This window comes from Perna viridis, chromosome 11, assembly GCF_037379345.1.
Source record: "Perna viridis isolate PV_CMFRI_1.1 ecotype Kerala chromosome 11, ASM3737934v1, whole genome shotgun sequence".
Lineage (NCBI taxonomy): Eukaryota > Metazoa > Mollusca > Bivalvia > Mytilida > Mytilidae > Perna > Perna viridis.
This window is the reverse complement of record NC_142455.1, coordinates 13,121,315-13,145,299: the sequence shown is the minus strand read 5'-3', so window position 1 is coordinate 13,145,299 and position 23,985 is coordinate 13,121,315. Positions and strand designations below refer to the sequence as shown.

Genomic DNA, 23,985 nt, shown 5'->3' with positions numbered 1-23,985 from the left:
CAAATACAAAAAAAAAACAATCATATTTATTTCGTCTTACTATAGGAGTTGAGTTAATGATTGATTGATTGATTGTTGGGGTTTAACGTCCGAGCAGCAATATTTCAGCTATATTTAAACGATGAACATGACATGGATGATAAAATGAACATGAAATGATGATGAAATGAAAAATGGGATGGGACACAAGGATAATAGGGTCGACAAATTTGGATTGCCACTAGAAAAAGGGAAGGGATGGGTAAGGTCGGGCAATTTAGCCTCCTGTGGCGGAGCTCAAAGGTTCCCAGCTACTCCTATCGAATACCACAGCAGGGTTCTTTAACGTGCGAGGAACGTGGCATCTTTCCCAACACGGTGCACCGCTATGGTTTGCGGTCAGGTTTTAGGAGTTAAGGAGGTGGACCTAGGGTAAAGGCCTCGTGCAGGTCCGGGTGTTAAAAGAGTAGGCATGCAGCAGCGCTAAGCTTGTCGTATAAGGCGACTAAATAGTGCTCAGAACCTTAGCCGGGGGCTAGGGCGCTCTGCCCACAGAGGAACTGGGATGTGTGCCCGAGGTGGTGGAATGGGGTACCCCTGGCGTGTTAAATGCTGGGGTTGTCAGGCTATAATACGGAAAACCTGACCGCAAACCATAGTGGTGCACCGTGTTGGGAAAGATGCCACGTTCTTCGCACGTTAAAGAACCCTACTGTGGTATTCTCCCGTAATAGGAACCACAGGGCTCCGCCACAGGAGGCTAAATTGCCCGACCCTACCCACCTCTCCCTATTTCCAGTGGCAATCAAAATTTGTCGACCCCATTGTCCTTCTGTCCCATCCCTTTTTCATTTCATGTTCATTTTATCATCAATTTCATGTTCATCGTCTGAATATAGCTGAAATATTGCTGCTCGGACGTTAAACCCCAACAAACAAAACAAACAAACCTAGGGTAAGGGACACAACTCTTAAAAATCATTGGAACGTTTGTATTCAGCAATTTACATCAATTTCATGTAAGCATCAAAGAAACATGGATTAACTTCATTCTGATTCAAATGAAAGCTTGATAATTAGGCTTTGTTGAATTGAATATGGTACAAACATGTCAGTGATTTCAGAAGTTGTGCCCCTTATCCTAGGTCTACCTCTTTAAGTAAGGATTCAGCAACTTTTCCTAAAGTTTAGAATTTATTTAATAAAAAATGTTTTAAATTAGTTGTCTGAACCATGAGTATAGTTTCATACAACACACGAAGAGATTTTACTCGACCGAGAAACTTACTCTTGACCTATTTTACAACACGCATAAAATAAATTCATTTGACAATGGTACTATATATTTAATAATAGCAGTAAAAATAGAAAATTCTCACCTTATTTTGTCAGCTACTATTTTGGGAAATATATGTAATACTATCCGTAAATATCCATCAAAATCAGCCTGCTTCTGATCGGTGAAATTTTAAACAAAGTATACAATTCACTTTCATTTGACTAAATCAGATTTAATTATATGATAATATGGATTAAATTATTCTCTTAAAACATCCTCTGACAGTTTTGTAATCGAGATTTGCCCAGTAACGTCTTCATTTTTTTTTATCAACACCAAAACCTTTCACTCACAATACAATGTAGTTGATTCATCATATGATGTTCTATAAAAAGCAGTCCTTTATCGTAAAGTAAATATTTTAAAATTGCCCCTGGCCTTTAATTGTATAAAAATATAACATGAATCTAAAATTAAATTCTTAACAAAACAAAAATCAATTTTTCGCAAGTTTTCAAACTATATATTTGTATTTTGAAATGTAATATCGACACATAGTTAAAACTTCTGTCTGATTTAAGTCATTACTACCAAGATACGGAAAAATTTGAAAAATGAAGAAATATTTGTGATACAGGGAAGAACACTTTTCTAAGTCACAAAAATAGACTGACAATAAAATTAATTAGATCTAAAATTGCAATAATGGAAAAGAGATGAAAATTTTTCTGGTTTTGAAAGCATTTAAAAAGCTCAAGGCTCTTCACTGTTTTCATGCAAACATGTTATTAATTCTGATGTATTAGGTATTAAAGTGAAAACTAAACCAGCGCGAACTTAGTCCAACAAAAATTTGTTAGCATTGTTCTTTGGCATGATAATCCAGTTGACTAAACTTTCTTGGTGGGGTGCACTACACGAATCAACTATTGCTTGGTCACATGAGGACTTATCTAGGCATAAGTTATTCGGACTGTCCTCAAATGGTACAGCTAGAAGTTGGAACGCATTCTTCGAACAGCAACAGCTATTTGTATGTGCTCATACAGCGTAAGAGGTTGGAATTTTGTTCCTCCATACTACTGGGGAGCAAGTGAAGAAAAACATTCCTGACGTCATAAACTACACACACTGTTGGGGTATCGAACAAGCGACAGTCGACAGTGTTGAGTAGGGCTGGGATACAACGTAGGAGAAATATGTAATGATTCTCATATTGATGAAAAAAACTAGGTTTATTACTCTCAAAATTGGCGATATTTATCGTAACAGTTCAGTTGTCAGATCCAATCCCGTTATCCCATCCCCTTTATTAATATTGTACAAAATGCTGGCAAAACATACAAAATCGCCTGGAACTCCCAATTTATTGGAATCGCGCCTCTTACAAAGACTCTGTGCCCGCGCCAACGCCGATTGGGAACCATAAAAACAACTGGTGTAAATGAAACAAGTTCCACCATAATTTAAAAGCAAAATATAGAAAAAAAAACATTGAACTTACTAGGAATATTTAAAATCTAAGTATCCCACGTCCATATCTTTAATAAACACAATATCCACTGACCAGATTTATAGAATGTTGGAAATTAAACATTGTCGAATTTATTATATTTACATTCTATAAAATACCCAAATCGATTTTTCTTGCGTTCAGTTGGGCTTATACAAGATCCACACTCAAAGAAGTATTCTCGACCTTTTAGTGACAAGGATTTAAGAATAATTAGAAGATCAGGGAATAAGCCTCATATCTGATGAAAAACAGTATCGATAATACTTTCATACAAATTTCGAACGACTATGTACAGGCAAATTAAGTGCATCGCGACGAGCTCTAATTTACAAATGGTATAAAGTTGCAATCCTTTGAGTACTCTTAACAATGGGTTACTTTAAGACACAGTAGAATTCTTTAAAAGTAGCAGAATAAAAGAATGAAATAGAAAGTCGAAATAATAAACCAAAAATAGATCCATCCTTTATTTCATATAACTCCAGTTATGGAAACGAAATACAAAGACATATAAATTTGGAAAGGTCACTCTAAGTATACTGGGTCGACTCTAAATTTAAAAACCGATCCATGTTTGAAAGTGTCATATGTAATATATCTAGTTCAAAGACGGTAAGGTATTGACGGAGACCCAATAATGTTAGCGTGTCTTCCTTTGCTGTTATCAGCGGTGGGCTCCCTAAGTAAACAGACTACTATATTTATCTCTCCTCGTTTTCTCTTTTATGATACCAAGCAGACTTTAAAGTACATGACTAAGTTAAGTTATATATCAAATACATGTTTTTATTTTGACAATTTACAACGAAATATTTAATCTTATCTAATGTTTTGGACAAGGCGACAAGAAGTGAATTTTTGAAGGAAAAGGGGGAGGGGATTCGTTTCCATGATGTCTTATATCGAATGCATGATTTCATTACAACGGCATATTCGATTTTTTTTTAATTAAGTTTTGAAATAAAGGGAAAACTTTAAAGTGAAAAATCAATATTTTTTCACTTTCATAATCGGAACTCATTCGGGAAGCTGTTGAAAAAAACAGTAATTGCATGAATTTTGTAATGTCTGAAAAAAACTAAATAATTTTATCCGTTTGCCGATTTTAATTCGTTGAACGTCTAACCTCTAACGCATGTTTAAAATTTACGGTTTCAACGCTGATGTCGTGGTTTTTCTAACGCCAGTTTTTTTATACTTTACAGTCATTTCCAGACCTAGGAAAACAATGAAACTCGTAAATTTAATTAAAATTTGGTTATTATGAAAAACAAACATGATTGTAAATAAAAGAATTTATCGAAAATCTGAAAATTTTACTGTGTAAATGTTGACTATAAAAACGTCTAACATTGAGGTTTCTGACAGAACGTCTTGAAGTGTAAGTGGAAAGAGGATCGGCACATTTTGCTTTGATACATTCGTTTTTTGTGGCATGTAAATTAAAACCAAGTTTAATTAAGTTAAGGGTCATTAAGCAGTTATTGAAGCAATTATACAAAATACAAAATGTATCTGCAGGTTCATATGCCTTTATATGGACCGCATAGTTTTCAAAATAAAACAGGACAGAGCAAAGTTAAAAACAGAAAAGTAAGATAAAGAATTACAACATATAGTACAGGAGGCATTTTATAATTTGAAAAACAACCCACTAAAAATAGTTTCTGTCATGTTTACACCGGGACAGTTTTTGACAGTTTTACACCTGGACAAGTTTTGACAGCAGTTTTTTTACAGTTTGACACCATGGGATAGCCTTGCACATTATTGTCTGACAGTTTTACCCTGAAAGATTTTCTGACAGTTCTATCTAGGAACACAATTGTACACGGGAACACTTTTTGATAGTTGTGCACAGGAACAGTTACCGACAGTTGTATCGATTATAGGAACATTTTCTGAAATTTTCAACCCGAAACATTTTGTGACAGTTCTATCAAGGAAAAGTTTCTTGACGGTTCTAGCCAATGACACAGTTCTATCCTGCATAACATGTCTGTCGAGAACAGATTCCAACAATAACATCAATATGTAGAACTTTGAATGTCAAGTATAAATCTTTGTACGAATCAGGCGAAATGAGAAAATTCAGAAACATGCATGTCAAAAACCCACCGATCAGAAAATATAATCTCAGTAAATGATGATTTCTCTATTGAAAAGACCACTATCTGATCTCTGCATCACTGTATTTGGTCAGAATTTTTTCAATAGAATGTTAGAAAAACGAGGTATTTGACAGAATTATTTGTCCTTGAGATGTTCATTTCGATGAAATTTTAACTCAATTTATTAGTGATACGGAAAATCTTGTTTTCCTTGATTCTGAAGATGCAATTAGTCAAGTTGAACTTTTAAAATGGTGGGTTTTTTTTCATACTATGAATGTTTCACCCACTACCTGGTTCTTACAGAGACTGATACTTAATGCAACATACGTTGAATCTAATATGGAAATACATGTACACGGTTTAAAAGTCTTTATTTGATAAGCTATGAAACGAATTACACTATCAACGGAGTTCGTCTTAAAGTCGAAATATAGTGCGGTTATATAACACAAAACACTTTTTTTAAAAAATTGAATGTATCAGTAGAAAATTACAATCACTTACCTCAATGCGCTTGCTATTTTGAAGAGTTTTACACAGATTAAACCTTTCTTACCCAGTCAATAATTAACAACTTCAAACATTTTGTATTGAAGGTGACTTATTATTAAAGTGGTGTAAAATATCCAATGATCCCACAACGTCAAAATCCTAGTGTTGACAGTGAATATATAAATAGAAATTTGAACAAGTCCTCTAAATACTATACAAATATATATCAATATATCTACAACTATCCATAGTGTTTGCCATTTCTATATTCGCTCTGTGGCCATTGTTCATGTTTAATTTTTGAAACTTCAACAATAAAAGGAATTGAAATTTGTTTGATTTAAAATGAAATGATCAATATGTTTAATCGGAAAATATTTTAAAACCGATCTAACCTCCGGAGCGCGATGAGAAAGCACTATTACAACCACAGGCATTTGTTCTCGTGGGATTTTTGTACTTTAAATATAGGGATTTGCTTGCTATTATACACATCAAGCATTTCGTCATCATTGGTTGCGCGTAAAATTGTTTAATTACCAATGAAGGCATTGTTTCTACCGCATTGTGCGGATCAAGTAACATAAATTTAAACTAGTTTAATGAATTAAATGAACAACAAAAAATAATTAATTATTTTAGTAAGTAATAATAACATGCATTTTTTATATTTGAAAAGTCCGGCTGATATTTCAAGTGTATCAATTTCCCTTTACATATTTTTTTAAAGCAGTTTTTAGTTTTGATTTCATAGAAAATATTAATGAATTCTAGCGTTTATTTCTTAATGGCATTCCAAAGTCTATTTACTTTATAGTTTAACGTATGTTTGATGTTTACAATAGTTGGAATCATGAAGCAGTGTAGTAAGATAGCATAGAAAAGCAATCTCTTCATTCATGTAATCACAGCAATTCACGTGCAACTATTGCAGACCAGTGTGGTGTGTTCTGGGAGTCGGACCCCCCATCCCTTTGGTTGAAAAAATTTGTTTATTTTGTCCGAATGTTCATAGGTTCGGCAAAATAAACAAGTTACAATCTATACTCCCTCTTTCATGAAATTCTGGATCCGCCAAGGCCCATATATGTTCACTGTACAAATGATTCATATAATTACACCAAAGTGCAGGTACAAATTGCACCTGTTTTCACAACAAAGTACAAATAATTCATGTAATATTACTCCTAATTCACGTACTAATTGTTCCTGTAATAACTCCAAAGTACAAATAATGTATGTAATATTACTCCCAAGTCATGTACAAATTCTTCCTGTAATAACTCCAAAGTACAAATAATTCGTATATATAAATAAACATATGTCATGCACCGGAAATATTTCGTAGAAATTTCATCATCGTCTCGTTGACATCATGATATTTTTAATATTTCAAAGTTGGTGATTTTTTACAAATGACCTTTGACTTGATTCGATGAATAAGCCGATAATTCCACAATGCATGAATAATCCTAAAGAACAACATAATAAGGAGGGTTTGCTCCGTGAAAGAACTACTCCTCATAATAATTTTCATCGGTATCAACATAATTAATTTAGTTGCTAGTGAAATTGTGTATGTTATCACTGTAGTAATTACATCTATTCGTCGTCGCCGGATCGTCGTGTTCGGGTGGTCTTTCTTTAACGACTGTAACAGTCTTTTTAGCGCCACATTTCCATGCCACACATAGTATAAAGATAATTACTAGCATAACACTAAATCCTACACAGAGTCCAATGTATAGGTCCTCATTACCTGGTGATAACAATGAAGAAGTGTTCCCCATGGCGAGCTGCCAGAAAGGGACACGCTCCTCAATGCCCCCAAAAAATTAGAATATGAAGTTATAGTTGTACGTGTCGACTTCCTTATGTTAGAATATATCAGATAGAAAATGAGTTTTGCCTTTTTCTTCGATTCTCAAATTTCAAAGAATCAATAGAATTTTTATCAAAGCTCGTACATTATTGATATTCTAGATTTATTGCAGAATTTTTACGAATGTTTCTTGAGATGTCACAAAGTATATCTTACAATATATGTTAGGCTTATAGAATTTCCTATTTTTAGCCAAAATGTGATTGATCCAGATACAAGTTTTGAAATATCAAATGAAAAATAAAGTGAAAAAAAAAACACTAAAACACCGTAATGGATTTTGAGAAAATTAAGTTTTAAAATTGGTTTTAGTATTATAGATTAGCGATATAAAAATCAAAATTCTTTCTACATTATGAAAACAGCTAAAAGATATCTAATAATTTATACCCCTGCTCCGAAGGATAGGGAGTGTACTGTTTTACCATTGTCTGTGTTTCCGTAACACTTTTTTCTGTCGCAGTAGCTTGAAGTTTTAACACATTTTTCCAGTAAGTAAGCCATACAGTGGGAAAATATGCCAACTACCTATTTCATGGGGACTTTGTTTATTTTGACATATTTTGCAAATTGAATTTTTGTCGCATTTTTCTCAGCAACTACTCATCACAGCGGCTTGAAATTTGAACTCATTCTCCCTTAAGTCATGTCATATGTTGGAAATCATTTCCGGGAAAATTCGAAAACAGCATCATGTTTCCTTAGAACTTTCTTTATTTTTTTACTTAATGTTTTTTTTTCGAGTTGAAATTTTCCTCAAACTTTTTTCAGCAACTACTCATCGCAGAGGCTTGAAGTTTTAACACATTCTATCGGTAGAAATGCCGTATTTAAAAAAAATCGCCAACAACTTCCTGTTTAACAGGGACTTAATTTGTTTATGTTCCTGATATCGTGTATGAAAGCGGGGATATCCATAGCGCGCCATCGGTCACAGATTTCTTGTTTCATTATGAAAAGGAATTATTTTCGAGTGTGAATATCCAATTATTGTATTATTCACACAAATGGATTCTGGCAGTCATTTTGACCATCTCCTTTGGATTTCTGGTGTTGTCAAGGAAATAGTTTGTCCCATATCATATCCCTAATCCCTTTTTGAATTCAGTGTCCGGAGCTATTTTCTGATCAGAAAATAGCTCCGGACACTGAATCCCAAAAGGGATTAGTCATATCCCATGCATATGGAAACGGGAGTGTGCCCAATTTGAAACACAAGGACTTGATGTCATGAGTTCGAACCATTAAATGGGCAAAATTGTACTAAAATGCTATTAACTATATTATACATTTTATATATTTTACTCTCAATGGCCATTAACTAAAAAACCGTGTCTACTCTTGACCTCAAGCCCCTGTGGTTTGAAAATGAAATCGTCGGACTGAGTGTAGGAGGAAACAACGAAAAAGGTGAATACTTTCGTAACTTAGTAAAGAAAACAATAGTTCAGCCAATTTACCACCAAGACGTAATATTTTGAGATATGGGCTATTCAACTGCATGAGATTATTTAAAGGACTATGCTTAAGCTTAAATGATTCTTGGATCGAAATAGGAAACTGACGGAAGTTAACAGTTATATTAATACTCTTTTGCGGGTTAAATTCAATTACTTATCAGAATGCTATTTTCCATCAATTTTAACAAGATCCATATTGTATTGTTTAAAATTCCTCCCAGTTACCTCCGAATGATCTTATATTTTTTTTCTTCAATTGAAAAAAAAAATCAATCAATAGTTAAGATTACACACAAGAGATGTTCAATATTTCCTCCCAGTATTTCCTTTAGGAAAACGTCAATATGCACACAGAAACTGAAACATTTTTATTTCAGAAATATCCGAAAAAAAACTGTGATAGATCTAGACAAGGTCCGCATAAAATTTGCCAATGCATTTTGAAAGTCGAACTTGAGTAAATCTCATTGGAGGTAAAAGTCGGCAGTGTCATCCTAATGTGCTTACCTCCGTCTTGTCATTTTCTTCTTATTAATTCTGAGAACGTTTTGCTTACAAATGTACATATTCGTATAAAAATGCTTTGACCGATTGACATCACATGGAAAGTGACAAGATACGAGGAACTCTTCAGCACGAGGAAGGTAGATTTGGTTTATGAGGTTTCTTCTGCTAGGAAATATTGGATGTTCACAGCTCAAGCACTTCCATGTCTTTTGAACTGGTAAAACTCTCTTCTTTTCACAATTCTTGTAATTTTGATAGTTCTGGACAATGTACGCAGTTTGAATCATTTGATGTATATTTCGACGTAGATCTTCAAAAGAACAGGATTGATTTTGCTTTCGGCATATGGCACTTTAAAAAAAAAAGATGAAATATGGAGAAAATTGGGATCGGGAGGTCGAATAATTTGATTATTTTTTTTATAATGGTATGGTTTTCAACCTCCTGCTTTTTTTAATTTTTTTTCATTTATTTTTTTTATGATTTTATTGCCTTATTCAGATAAGATTTTTAATAATTTTTCAAAGCAACATTTTTCACTTCTTTTATCATGTTGTATACATAAACATAAGAACTTTGGTGAGCTAGTGTTGGTAAGGAGAAACAAACATTATTTTAAGTGTGGCCTAATGGATAAACATTTTTTTTAAAAATAGATAATTGCCATGTGTTGCCCACTGCCTGGGTCTTCCATGGACCATTGACCCCTTAAATGTGTATGCTTGAAGTTTCTGCACACATGTTTTAATAAATAAAGTTCCCCAATTCTTGTCTTTTACTTTTCAGAATTCTGATGAAATCCACGAGGATGCTAGTGACCACATGAGTTATGGGAATCAATTCAGTCAGCTTTGGTATGAATCTTGTATACAAATGTGCAATGTACATCACTATACCTTTTGAAAATAATGTGACAATTGATAATCAAAAAGTCAACTATATTATAATAAGTACAAAGAAGGCATGGTCAAGTTTGTGAATGCTCCAGCTAGCCTTAATGAAACAGTTTTGTTCACCCATGAAATTTTTTTATCATCTGAAACTTCAAACTCCCCATGGGAATGATTTAAAACTATATATTTAAAGCATCAGCATGAAAAGTGGTTCAGTGTATAGGACTTTCGTGTATGACTGTCTTCAATGCTTTTATAAAGTTTAATTGTACCAATAGAACAATTTGCAAATTGTTAATTGTTAAGAATTGACATTTTAGTATCTGTCGTATGCTACAACCTCATTCTATTTTTTCAGCTTCATGGATACCAGCATTTACTTTTGAGATGGTGAGAGCCTGTGCTATGGATACATTACATTAAAATATGCATGTACTTGTAGATATGGCTACATACACTGCATTAAACAAATCTCATTTATGCATTTTGTTATTTTAATGCAGCAGCTCGTCAGTGATTTTTCTTTTATTTGAAGGTGTTAAATAGATACTTAAAATTGATTTATTTAAAAAAAAAAACAGATTAACAATTTTTTTTACTGTGTATGATTTTAGTGACTTGACTGGTGACCATGAAAGTAATGATCTGTGTTCACCAAAGAAGAGGAAAATTGATGTAGGTATACAAATAATATTATATTGCATTTTTTAGAAGAAATATAACATATTACTATATGAAAAAAAAATTGTATTTCATGATCTTACTAAAAATGATAGGTAATGAAATGGAACTAATGATTCAGTCTTGGGGAAGTAAGTACATCAATCAGAAGACCAAAACTAATCCCTTTTGACCACTACCTACAAAACAAAAAATATCCCCAGCACCAAATCCCAAAAGAGATAAGACCAAAACCAGATAATGTTCACTTCTATCAGACTGGAAGTTTGACTTTTTTTTTTAACTGATTATTTTTTTAAAAGTGAAGTCCATTCAGTAAAAATCTTGTTTGGACCAGTAAATCATGCCACATACTTTATAAATTTTATTGGTCTCAATGTCCAGTTAGGTGCTTTTCAGAACTTTGCAAAGACTGGTCTGCAAATAATCTTTTGAGCTTTAAGATTTAATGACAAGTTAAGTCCTTGAGGGGATAAATTTAGTTATTGCTTAATAGACTGAAAAGTTGATACTGAACAAATTAATTTTAATTTTAGATATTGTCCTATTCTGTTATAACTTTCTTAAATATGGAATAGATTAGCTTTAGGTTCATTGGTATCTTTGAGAATGTACTCTTTCTCTGTCAAGTCTTAGAAACAAAATGTCAAGGATTATTTATTTCCGATTTTAGTTAATTTTACCAATTTCTACTTTGTTTGACAACCATGTAAAATCATCCCTGACTATTTCTGTATCAAGTGTTAGAAGTAGGAATGATCCTAACTCATACTGTAATTCAGGAGTTATATCTCTTTGGTTTAGAATTTTACACTGAATATGCACACTAAAATTATGTTGTAGATATTCTTGTGTTTTAAAGTGGAATTCTATTTTTTATGAATCTGGATTTTATATTTATGATTTGTTTTATTAAATGTATATTTACTTCCAATTTTGTTAGTTTTCATTGTTTGTTGACCTCTTACCAAAACATATCTTGGTATACATTACCACATGTGTACTGTAAATTCAGTGTTTTTATACTTTAGTATTATAAGAAGCAGCATTCTTTTACTTTTTGGAATAAAATAGTAAGCAAGTAAGTCATTTTCATTTTTAATCGTGTTTCATGTTCACAATAACATAAGCTCTCATGAGCTTTTATTATTACCTATACATAACATAATCAGACACAAGACCAACAAACATTAAAACATACGAATTAAATAAGACAAACAATACAAAATAAGCTAGAGTCAATAAATATGCTGATGCAACATAAAGTGAGACTAAGCAGTTTTTAAAAAAGCACACACTGGAAGCACTAAAAATTTATTTACAACTCATGCATGAATATAAAAGCATAAGAAGCATGAAACAGAAAAATCAAACTCCATAGGGTATTTATCACCTAAGATTAATAGTTAACACATGAACAGGAATGACCCATCCATGTATGAATGAGGATCTTGAAGTGGTTTAAATTTGATTGATTCTTCAGCTCATTTGGGAGACTATTCAAAATCTTACAGGTTGAATACCTAAATAGATTTGGCTGACACTTCCATCCCGGTGGGGTTGTTGTCTCTTTGACATATACACCTCATTATATTTAGAAACTATTGCATGTTTTTTTCATTTTATTTTACTAACAGACAAAAACTTCAAACGATTCAAAAATGAAAGTTTTTATTTTAAGGGATTAAAGCTTAACAAAATAGTGAAGTTGCATAAAAGCTTAGAAAAATTTTCTAGAAAAATTCAATGTTTTATGAAGAGATTATGTTTTATGGATGCAATGATACCATTATTATTAATGAGGACAGGGCAACACTGAATTACCAGCCGTTTTTTTGCAGTAGCTTCATTTGTCTATATAATCAAACATTCTATAAACTTTGAAACTTTTGCAGTTTTAAATTTGAGAATGTTGCTCAAATTGTATTTTAATGGAATTCAAAGAAAATATTCCTGAAAGTTTAATTTTTGTGCTAAGGTCTTACCATGAAATAGAACTGATGCAAACTTTCATGGTAAATACAGTGGTCATTTTTTTAAACAAATTTACAAAGTTCTAATTTTGCTTTTAGAAAGATGGATTCCTGTGCCCTGCAACCCCAGATATTCCAATAACATCCAGTCAGTATGACCATGCAAAGGTTCGAAGGTTGTATGAAAAAGGTAAGACTACCATTAGGATTATTTAACCAACTTTCTTTTGCATATGAATTTTTTTCTTGATAATTAGGGCCCCACCACGAAAAGTGGCAGTCGCCTCATAGTGATCACTCTGTACATTTGTGTATCTGTTGGTCTGTAACAAACTTGTGTCCAGGTTGTTACTTTTTTATCTTTTGATGTAGGCTTTTGATTTTTGGAATATGGGTAGACCACCTAAAGACAATGTATCACGTACCACCGATATTTGCCAATGACCTTTGACTTTGACCTCAAGGTTAAATTCCTATTTTTCAGTGACAAACTGGTGTCCAGGCTTTAACTTTTTTGTCTTTTTACGTGGGCTTTTGATAATTGGCATGAGTGTAGATCACAATAAGGTGTACTGTTAACAGTGACCTATGACCTTGAACTAGGTCAGATTCCTGTTTCTTCATTGACAAACTCTTGTTCAGGCTGTAATTTTTTTGTCTTTCAATGTGGGCTTTTGATATTTGTCATTTGAGTAGATCACCTAAATCCATTTCATATATGGCTGTATTGCTAAGGCAGAGCCCACAGAGATGGGTTCCATCTCTATGATTTCTAGTTTGCAAGCAAATAAAAATAGTGACAATAAACCAATAAGTCCCTTGGTTAAGGCATTATAATTGTTTAACAGAGTACAGTGTATTAGTCATAAATAAATAAATAGTAGTGAAACTAAATATATGTCCTGAAACATGGGATAAGTATTCTCCAAAGTAAATAAATTTCTCCTATTTTAAGTCCATGATTAAAAATGCATGCAACTTTTTAACTACTGGGCGGGGATTAAATTCTACAGAGTTTTCCCACCATTTTACAATTTCCAAGGTTTCTACAGATTTCTTTGGAGAAACCAATTCTCCTTAAGCCTATTCTTGGTTTAAATCATTTCTCCACTCTCTATGGTAAAATTAAGATTTTAACATGCTCCTTAAAGCTCTCATGTTGAAAATCTCAGTTTTACCATCTGGAGTGGGGAAATGATTCAAACTATTCATAACTGAAAGATAATTTACAGTAGTTTGTTCCCGACTTTGTAATTCTTACCCTTAATACTAGTAGATGAGTAGGAAATATTTTTTATTCCAGAAATGAAAACATTTGGAAACTGTGGAAGCAAAATTCATGTACAATACTATAATGTGTTTAAAATTGTCACTTAAATGAAATGAAATGAAATGAAAAAGTGAAATTTTATTGGTCATAACAAAAGTATTAATAATGTTATTTTACAATAAATTTCAGAAGTAACACGATTTCTGATTGGATTAAAAACCTTTGTCCATCATCACATAGACCGAATTTTGTAATGTAACTGCCACGTCAATCACTTCATCAACCTTTTTGATGATTTATTCCTTAAAGTTTGATACTAAAATTAAATGATAAGGATTGACTGTTATATTTTTTGGGTCTATTTGCAATAACCTCAATGCCTGTGGTGCTCACTTGAAAATAAACTGCTACACAGGTTATTTAGTGGGCACCACATGATTGAGGTTATTTCCTGATAGAATGAAAAATGTAACAGTCAGTCTTTAAATAATCTAGAATTAAACAGATATTTGAATCTACTATATTAGATCTTTGGAATTATAAAAAAAAAAAACCACTGACAATGACTTAAAAATCTAGGAAACTAAGGACATTCATGTATTTTTTAAGTGATAGTTAGAAATCTGCAGATTTGTAAAAGTAGTTAGTCAATTTTTTTTAACAGTTTTTGATTGTATGACTATCCATAGATGGATAATCATCCTGTTATTATAAATCAGTTTCTATCTTTTACTATTAGTGATTTAGAGATACATGCAAAGAGAGATAATCCAATTTACAATAGCTATTTTTGATTTGTTATTTTATGGTGAACAATTGCACATTCTGCTTCATCTCACTACCTGTCTCTGTTGAGAACACATGTTGAATTGTATCTTGTTAATACCTACTCAGAACTTCACACACATTGTTCTATTTGTTAGAAATTTTGTAAAAAAATATCCTTTTTGATTGCTGCATCTGTCTGTCTGTTTGTCAGTCTTCTATTTGGTGTTTTTGATAATAAATATATGAATCTTGTCTTCTTTCTATAAAAAAAAAACATTGTTGTTAATGATATGATGTATGGCAATTTGGCAGTTTGGTTATATGGTATATTTTTGATGAGTCAGAAATTCAGGGTTGATAACAAGCCAATATTTTAACTCAATAATCCGGGATAAAAATTAGCAGTCGCCAAGTAGCCCATGGCTACTAGAATTGGAGCTGGGCTACCAAACTTTCGGGTAAAATTTAGTTGAACATAAATTTAATATTAGACATAAATAAGGTCAGGGCTTCCAACTTGTATTTCCTAATTTTTACCCCTAATAATCAGATTTTTTCCTGAAATGCATAATTTTTCAATTGATAATCTTAAATTTTCTGCTTTTGTCTATCCTCATATTCGTCTGTTTTAGTGTACATTTTCAAAGATAACTCTTGAATTTTCTCATATAGATTCAATGACCAAACTTGTGACATGAAATGGTGATTTCAAACAATACAATGGGCAAATAGTATGAAGAATGCATTGTTTTAGAATTTTCCTTAAAAATTGAGCCACTGATTCATGCCTCCCTATTTTTTTGGTCATTTTTGTATTTTTAGAAGCAATGGCCCATGACTTCCTCCCAAAGTGATCATGCATTTTACACTAATTTTCTGGACAAGAAAATAGTTAGGAACCCATTCTTGTGAATGCAAAGGGTCACATGAAAAGACTCACATGCCCTATTGGGCTTTGCTAGCATCAGTTAATTAATGCCATTCATGGAATGTCACAAGATCTCTTAAACCCCACCACACAAAGTGGCAAGATATTATGTGATACCCTCCGAAAAAATTGTGTGTCCATCTGTCAATCAAGATGATTATTTAACTTAAAAAGATAGTGAAGGATCTATTTCAAACTTTTTATGTTATTGAGTATCATTCCATGCAGATATAGCAGAATTTGATGGCCAATTAAAGTTGTTTTTACTCACTAAATTCTTGCAACATTGTGGAGTATCATAAATGTCCCATTTGATGCCCTATTTTTAAGTAGCCGTCCACCGAAGAATCATGCAGGGGATGATCTGTTGGTTGGAGGATCACATTTTTATATGTTGTTAAGAATGTTAGAGTAGAAATGCACAATATTTCATGTAATCATGAATGCACTAAAAATTCTTTTAAAGAGAGATAACTCTGATTTTAATAACACATTTGATTATTAGTTTGCCTCATATTCCTTTTACCAGGAGTTTTGTAGTTAGGAAAGATTATCATCCATTCAATTGTAAAAAGTCTTGAGCTATCTTATATCAAAGTTAGTAAAAAAAGTGAAATTTATTTTTCGAATAAATCACTTAAACATTGATTTCTAGGTTAATTGCTACATAACATTAACATCACAAGAAAATAGGACAAGTGACATGACATACTATTTATTTATATTATTATATTGTAGAATTTGATAATGGGTATGGCAAAAGACATGGTGAGGAACATTTTCATCAGGATCAGATAGAGGATGGCCAGTCTCAGTTTGGCAATGAAAATTTGCCTAGTGAGCCTCATTTTGACAATGAAAGTTTGCCAAGTGAGTCTCATTTTGACAATGAAAATTTGCCCAGCAAGTCTCAGTTTGACAATGGGAGTTTGCCTACGGAAGAATTAGATGAAAACGTTGAACAACAGTTTGATATAACAATGTTGAAGGATACCAGAGGCATGAATATGGCAGAGGTTATGGAAGGTTAGGAAACTTAATATTTTTTTGTGTGGCATCATATAAAGACACCCATTAAAAAAGCAGCTAAAGCCAGGTAACTTATTATGTAAGTGTTATTTGCATTTATATACACTTTTTGGGAACACATTGGGCTTTGGTGGTCTCAGGGTGGCATGTTTGCCTCTAGTGCAGGTGGTTGCAAGTTTGACCCCAAGACAGTCACACCAAAAACTTTTAAATTGGTATTTTCTGCTTCCCTTTCAAGTATGCCATATTGAAGGGGACAGAATGATTACTGGTTGGCTTGGAGTCAGAATATTGTGTTGCCTTAATATCTGCAGGCTGTTGCTCCTGTGAGCTGGTGCACTAAAGATCTAGCTCAGTGTGTCGGCCTAGAACAAAGTAAAGTCAGATCTTGTTCTTGTCCTGAAGTCCATGAAATATCTGCTGAAAGACATTTAACTATAATTTACCAAACAATTTTTAAGATTGATCCTTGTGATGCACAAAATAGTAGGTATCCTGCTGTTTTCCTAAAAAGAAATTAAAACATGTTTTTAATCAAGGTCATTTCAAAATTTTTTAGTACTATGTTTACAAATGATTTAAGAAAGATCTCTAATTGTTTTAATTGTACAATATTTACAAATGATTTAAGAAAGATTCCTTATTGTTTTCATTGTTTTCTAATTTTGTTTTGGTTTGGTTTTTTGTAGAACTTGGACATACCAGCAAAATCTTCCACAACCAATGGAGTGAATCATTCAGGTAATTATACCTCTGCTCTCAAGGAGAGGGGTACAGTCCTTGAACCGATCCGCACAACAATTTGAGGGATCGATGACCATTGACTGATTGATCGCTGATGGATCGATTACCGATGACTGGTGACCAATCTGATCTCAGTTTTGTAATGTAAAATGACGTTAGATCTGTTTAAAATAAAAAAAATGTAAAATAAACGCATATTTTACTGTTTAAATATATAACACTATATTAATATGTGTAAACTTGACAAGGAAAACAATAAAAACTGTAAAATATATTGACCGCTCTGTGGTCACATGATGCGGTCACCAGTTTTATGGATCGGTTTGACAGATCGATGACTGATTGGAAACTGATCAATGATCGATGACCGATCGCAATTTTTGTTATACGGATCGGTTCTGGTACTGTATACTGTTTTACCCTTGTCCCTTTTTTCCTTAGAGTTAGGGGGCATACTTTTCACAGAGAACTTTCTTTGTTTTTTACTTAATATTTTTGAAAGTTGAAATTTTCAACTCTCTTTTCTCAGCAACTGCTCATTACAGCAGCTTAAAATTTTAAGACATTTTTACTTATAGGTATTCCATATGGTGGGATTCATTTTCAGAAAAAAATGATAACAAAGGACTGAGGACTTTTTTTTTATTTTACTTGTATTGTGATTGTAAGCATGAGTATCACTAGTGAGCCATCGCTCACAGATTTCTTGTTTATAATAAGCTAGTTTATTTGAGGACATCTATTTTGAAAACTAGATAGGTCCCAAAACAGTAGTGAGTCACTTAAAAAACTATCCCAGATTTTTTTGTGTACCAATTTATTTCTATAATGGTCTGTCAAAAATGTGAAGTAAGTTTTTGAGAATGAATTTGGATAGAGAGATAATTATATATTTTCTGAATTAACCTTCATTATGCATTGTGTATAGTCTGTATTTCCTATTTTCATTTTAATATCTAAAAAACAGCATCATTGTTACTATTTTTGTGTTAATCTCAATACAAAACTGCAATTTTATTAGATGGATATTTATTGTGCATGTTATCATACTCCAAATGCAATGTCAAAATATTTGTTGAACATTTCCTTACATAAAATAGTGGCAAATTGCACGTAACCACTCAATTCCCAACCAAACTGTAATGACTCCCAACTTTAAGAGTAATCAAGGGAACCAAGGTTATAGCGGTAATCAAAAGAATGTAATCCAGGGACAAAGACCAGACATGGAAAACAGACATACATAACAAAGAACACAAAGTAACTAAAATCATACATACAAAGTAACAAAAGTAAATGAGCAACCCAGACTCCACTAAAAACTGGGAGAATGGACCAGGTGCACCGGTAGGGTAGGCATTGTCTGCTTTTCTAGAAACACCCGCCGAGTTGCTAATAAAAAGTCAAGTCCTGGGTAGACAAAGGGCTGAAAGGATCCGATCTCACCAAAGAATTCAAAATTAGTAGTCACTGCTTTTTTTGCCAAGCATGCAGTATTTAAGGGGATAGAGTGACGGTTGGTTTCAGAGTCATTTATACTGTAAACCAACTTATTTTTGTGAGTGATTTATTTCAGCGACACTCACAGACATAGAATTATCTTGAAAATAAATAGTCGCGAAAAAGAATACTTAGACACTATATTTATATGTTCAAGCAATAATTTTATTAAAAAAAATGGGAAAATAAATCTTCGTGAAATTAGCCAACAACAGCAAAAGGCAAAAGAAGTAGTCGTGAAAATAAGTTGGTTTACAGTAATGTCTGATTTTAACAATTTAAGGGATCAATGACTGCTGACTTTGATGTTTAAATCTATTGCATTATGACCGATCGCAATTTATGTTGCATGGATCGGTTCAGGTACTGTATACTATACCTTCCTGTAGGCTGTCACTGTCTAAGCTTCTGTGAGCTAGCACAACAGCAATCAGTCTCTGAGAATGTTGGAATAGTGTGTTAGATAGGTTAATTGTTCTTGTTCAAAATTGCATGAAATACCTGCCAAGGGGAGGTTAAACCATAATCAGTCAATTATGAATAATTTTTTACTTCCAGAGAGAGTGAAAACTTTGAAAATCTATGTCCAGTACGGTTAGATAAGATGATAGAACAAGCGAAACAACTGGAGGAAAATCTGCTAAAACAGAAAGATCTTCTGTGTAATAGACTAAATGTTATTTCCCACATTATCAGGACAAATATAATGGAGGGTCCAGGGGGAGATAATCCATCAAACAATTTCGAAGATTGAACAAAAATTTACACTGAATTAAAAAAAAAACAAAACAAAAAACCTGTCTACGGCAGACTCTTTTATGAATCAAGTTTTAAAAAGTTAAAAAAGTTGTAATGGAATTAGAAAAAAGGGCTGTAGGTGAGAAATATATAGGTAGATCAAACCTATCACTCAGAACATTTTTTTCTGTCACCTTGCAGTCAGGAAATACTTTGCAAAGATGCAAAAAATTGTCTTTAAATTAGGCAAAAAAGGTTTTTTTGCATAAACCTATATATGGTAAAATTAAAAACATTAATTTTATAAACCCTCTATCAAAAGGGAGATAAATGGCAGGTAAATGTTCTATAGAAATGTTGGGGAATTTTATTATTTTTATATTACTAGAATAAAAGTTGGGTGATGCCAATTTTCTTTTTGAAATATGAAATAATGCCAGAAGTGTTCATTGTACAAATTTTTAAGAATTTTTGTTGACCGGATTTTTAATAGTAAGCAAAATTGAAAATCTTAAAGAATATATATAAATGTCATAAAAAAAAATCACTGATATTTGAGCTCAGTTATCTTGAAATTAAGTTACGTTACCTTTTTTTCATCTTTAACTTTTACAGTATGTTCATTCTAGGTCATCTTTTAAAAAAAGGGGGTAAATCTATCCACTAAAAGAATTAGGTATAATCTACCTTAACAGTTTTTGTGACAGAATAAGTAATATTAGAACCAAGTATGAAGGTTCCAGAGTCCAATTATCTACTTTACGGATTAAGGTATTTAGAAACTGCTTTTATTTCTACGTGAATTATTATGTGGGACAGTAGGGAAAAATATCTTTGAAATACATTGAGTGATCTAACCATAAAAGGCTCCATTACTGAGTGTTCAAATAAGGATAAAGTAGTTTGTTCCCCTAAAGGGAAAGACCAACTTTGCATTAAGTTATGCTTTATGAAAAATCATACTCGTGCAAACAAAAAATAAATAACCTTGAATGCAAAATGTGCTCTTGTAAAATGCACAAGGCTATGCAAAATTTGAAATCTTTAAAATATATATGTGGATAACTATCTTGCAGAACTGTTTTTTCTGAAGGAAGATCATAAGCAGGCTATATTGATTTCTAGTGATAGCTTCTGATTAGCTCGTGACTTCTCTTAATTGGTTTGGTATTAATACAAGTACTCTGTTATTAATATGTAAACAAAGAATATTTTATAAATATTTCTACAATCCTGTTTTTCTAATCTCCGAAACATGCTGTCTTGTCAAGCTTACAATTGTACAAATAGTAAAAGAGAAATGTTCAAAAAAGTTTTTCGACTGGCAAAAGGAACACTCCTAAGAAGTAGGCATTAGATTTTCATCAGACATACATTTTCTAGCTGCAGATCCTGTTGTTTGTCAATGTTGTCTGGCATTTGCTTACATGTTGTGCCTCAATATCTTCTTCTGTATATTATGGATTGAAATAATAGGGGAAAAGTCCCAAATTTGCACTTTCTTCGGACATGATAATCAATTACCTATTTATTTTTACTTTACAGACCGACTTCGTGATGTCACAGCTCAACTGATCATGGTGTTGCCCATAGGCACAGGAAATTCAAATTCCTTAATTATATATCATGATTAATTAGTTAAGAAAAGGAAAGTTTTTTTTTCAATTATATTTCCACGAGCATTAGACAGATTAGTTTCGACATTTGTAACTTGCACAATAACAGAGCCTTCTCCTTTAAGGTAGATCATACCATATTTCTAGTATATAATTTTCAAGTTTTTTCTGAAAGAAAATCTTTAATGAATATACTTTTAGAACTTTAATGTAAAAAACATATGGCTCTGGAATTGATTTCAAGATAAATGATTCTTAATGATGGCAATTGTGTATAGCTTTTTATATGGTTATAGTAGGGAATTTACACTACTGTGAAAGTACTTATATTCATTGGGTACCAATTTCCATGAATTTTTATGGTTGACTCAAAGCATGAAATTAAATTCCTGATGAAATACATATTTTCCTTTTATTTATACTGTGGGAAATGTCAAAAACATGAACTTAAGAATAAACAAACCAAAGACTTGTCTGCAATCCCCAAACATTTATATGGGGACATAAAAAAACTTTCACAGTATTTTGTAAACTATCAAAAAAATTGTATTTAAAATTTGTAATAAATTTATATAAAGAGTACTTAACTGACATTCTTTCATATTTCAAAAAGAAAATTTTGGGTCACTGTACTCTTTCTCTTGTAATAACAAAATAAAGTCAATTCCCATCACAATTTTATAGATTATTTTCTGCCTATTATCTCCCATTGAAAGAGTCTTTTTACAAATAGTATTTTTGAATTTACTTTATAAATTTGTACATCAACAATTCAATAGAAATAATTTAAATTTATTTTTACATCATTTTAAACACTAATTTGTTAATTGAAAATATATATGTCTGTATTACTTGGCAAGATGACAGAAAAGATTGTTCTGTGTAATAAGTCAATCTACATTTAACAGTTATACTGAGTGAACCAGTGGTAGGTCCAGATGAATATAATACCATAAATGTTGAGTATAGGGGAGATAATTCTATTGAAATTTTTGCTGTGTTACTTAGAAAATGATCAGAAGTAGTAAATCCACCATTAAGTTGGGTCAAGAGAGAGAGATAATTTATTGAACATTTTATTGTCTTAGACAAGAATGAGTGTTAAAGGGGAAGATATTTCAGCATTATGTTGCGTCTCCCCAACCACTTCTGGGTCAAATGGCCATCCCCACTATGTAGTACCAAAACACTGAACCTAGATCTATGCATTGTAAGTGCATTATTTGTGTGTATTCCGATTAAAGGTAGTCAACATAAAGCTGAGAATATGTACTTTAAAATCATACTTGTAATTTACTATAAAAGTGTATGAATATTGTTTACATGTGTGAGTAATTTGCCTCCATGCTGTCAGTTAGCAGAAAAGGTAAAAATGTGGATTTTCAGTATTATTTATTCAAGTAAATTTTGTGAAGAATTTCTACAATCATCGTACTATTAGCATAATGATTTTGAAAGCCTTATCTTTCAAGCTTCGCAATGGTATGCAACTTTAAGATGTCATTTGTCCTGGGAATTCACAGTGAAACTTTGAAAAATACTTTTTTAACATGTAAAGTAATTGAAACTTTAGAAGTGGTTACTGAGACCTTCGGTCGAGAGGGAGATAATATATTGAACATTTTAGTGTCTTAGACTAGAATGAGTGGTCAAGGGGGAGATAATCCACCATTATGTTGGGTCAAGAAGATTATCTATTGCAGATTCTATTAAACAGTGAATGTTTGGTCAAGGAGGAGATAAACTCATCATTACGTTGGATACTGGGACATTTGACAAAAATCTTGAAGAATACAGATTAGGAAGAAATTAATTTCACGTGATATTCATATCCACTGCAGCAAATTTTATTTGATTTGGAATATGTTTTATTTTTTCATACCCCCTCGATGAGTGGATGGTATATTGGAATTACCTTGTCCATCATTTCATCCACAGTCTTAATTTGTTGCAGTTATCTTTGCTACCAATGTATAAATTGGTTTCAAAGTTTGTTGCTTTATATAGATGGAGCATGTGTTGTAAGTAAACTTTGGTGCTGTCTGTGTTATCAACTTCCGGTACGTCTTGGGGTATACCAAGCACAACAACATGTGCAACTTCATGTTCTTTCTATATTCGCGTGAAAATGTTTTTTTTTCTGTTCTGTGTAGCATTATTTGTTTTAAAAGATCATTTGTTATATATTTTTTTTATTAAAAGTTTAAATATTGTTCATGTAAAGATAAATTTATTTTTGAAGTTGAAAAAAAAACTGAAAAGGTATTGTTTATGTAAAATACCGAGTTAAAATTATTTGTGAAGTTAATGCCAAATAAATTGTTATTTGTTATGTTGAAGTATAAAATTTTTATGCATCCCTTTAGTTTTCTTTTTGTATCTTTTGGCATATTTTGATTTGCAACTGATGAAGAAGTCAGTGGCTTCGATATATTTTGCAGATGCCTATAAGTATTGTCTCTTTTGAAATGTATGAAGAAAAAAAACAGACAATGATGCTAAATGTGAAACTGGTGATGCATCCCATTTTAGCTCACCTGGACAAAAGTTTTTGTTGTTCGTAAATTGTCCTGCAAGCGGAAACTTTTAAACATTTTTATCAACTAAATAAAATTC

At 32.2% G+C, this 23,985-nt stretch overlaps 2 protein-coding genes across 6 annotated transcripts in view; one reads left to right on the top strand and one right to left on the bottom strand.

Annotated features, from left to right (window-relative positions):
• Nucleotides 1–7,244, bottom strand: part of LOC148603047 (secretin receptor-like) — a 31,331-nt gene extending 24,087 nt beyond the window's left edge. For 2 of the 4 annotated variants that reach the window (XM_088552373.1, XM_088552376.1), the window contains exon 1: nucleotides 1,359–1,732. The gene's annotated coding sequence lies outside the window, so the exon portion shown is untranslated. Of the gene's footprint in view, nucleotides 1–1,358; nucleotides 1,733–2,762; nucleotides 2,932–5,392 lie in introns of those variants that run through there. The other 2 variants (XM_088552375.1, XM_088552374.1) reach the window with 2 other exon arrangements.
• Nucleotides 7,245–9,328: 2,084 nt separating this feature from the next.
• LOC148603046 (uncharacterized) lies at nucleotides 9,329–23,729 on the top strand. 2 transcript variants are annotated; one of them, XM_088552744.1, is made up of 8 exons: nucleotides 9,329–9,446; nucleotides 10,016–10,083; nucleotides 10,737–10,797; nucleotides 12,876–12,966; nucleotides 16,481–16,768; nucleotides 17,461–17,512; nucleotides 19,574–19,677; nucleotides 21,299–23,729. In XM_088552744.1, exons 1-8 carry the CDS (start codon nucleotides 9,432–9,434, stop codon nucleotides 21,385–21,387), a joined length of 768 nt encoding a protein of 255 aa, XP_088408870.1. In that variant the 5' UTR covers nucleotides 9,329–9,431; the 3' UTR covers nucleotides 21,388–23,729. The 2 variants fall into 2 exon arrangements, with proteins under 2 accessions (XP_088408870.1, XP_088408869.1); XM_088552743.1 differs by having other exon boundaries at nucleotides 19,574–23,729.
• Nucleotides 23,730–23,985: the final 256 nt, after the last annotated feature.

Bases quoted from the DNA above. Each gene is read 5' to 3' on its own strand.
- LOC148603046 (XM_088552743.1), top strand. The intron at 10,798-12,875 runs GTAGGTATACAA...TTTTGCTTTTAG, and splicing joins CAAAGAAGAGGAAAATTGAT to AAAGATGGATTCCTGTGCCC. The intron at 16,769-17,460 runs GTTAGGAAACTT...GGTTTTTTGTAG, and splicing joins TATGGCAGAGGTTATGGAAG to AACTTGGACATACCAGCAAA.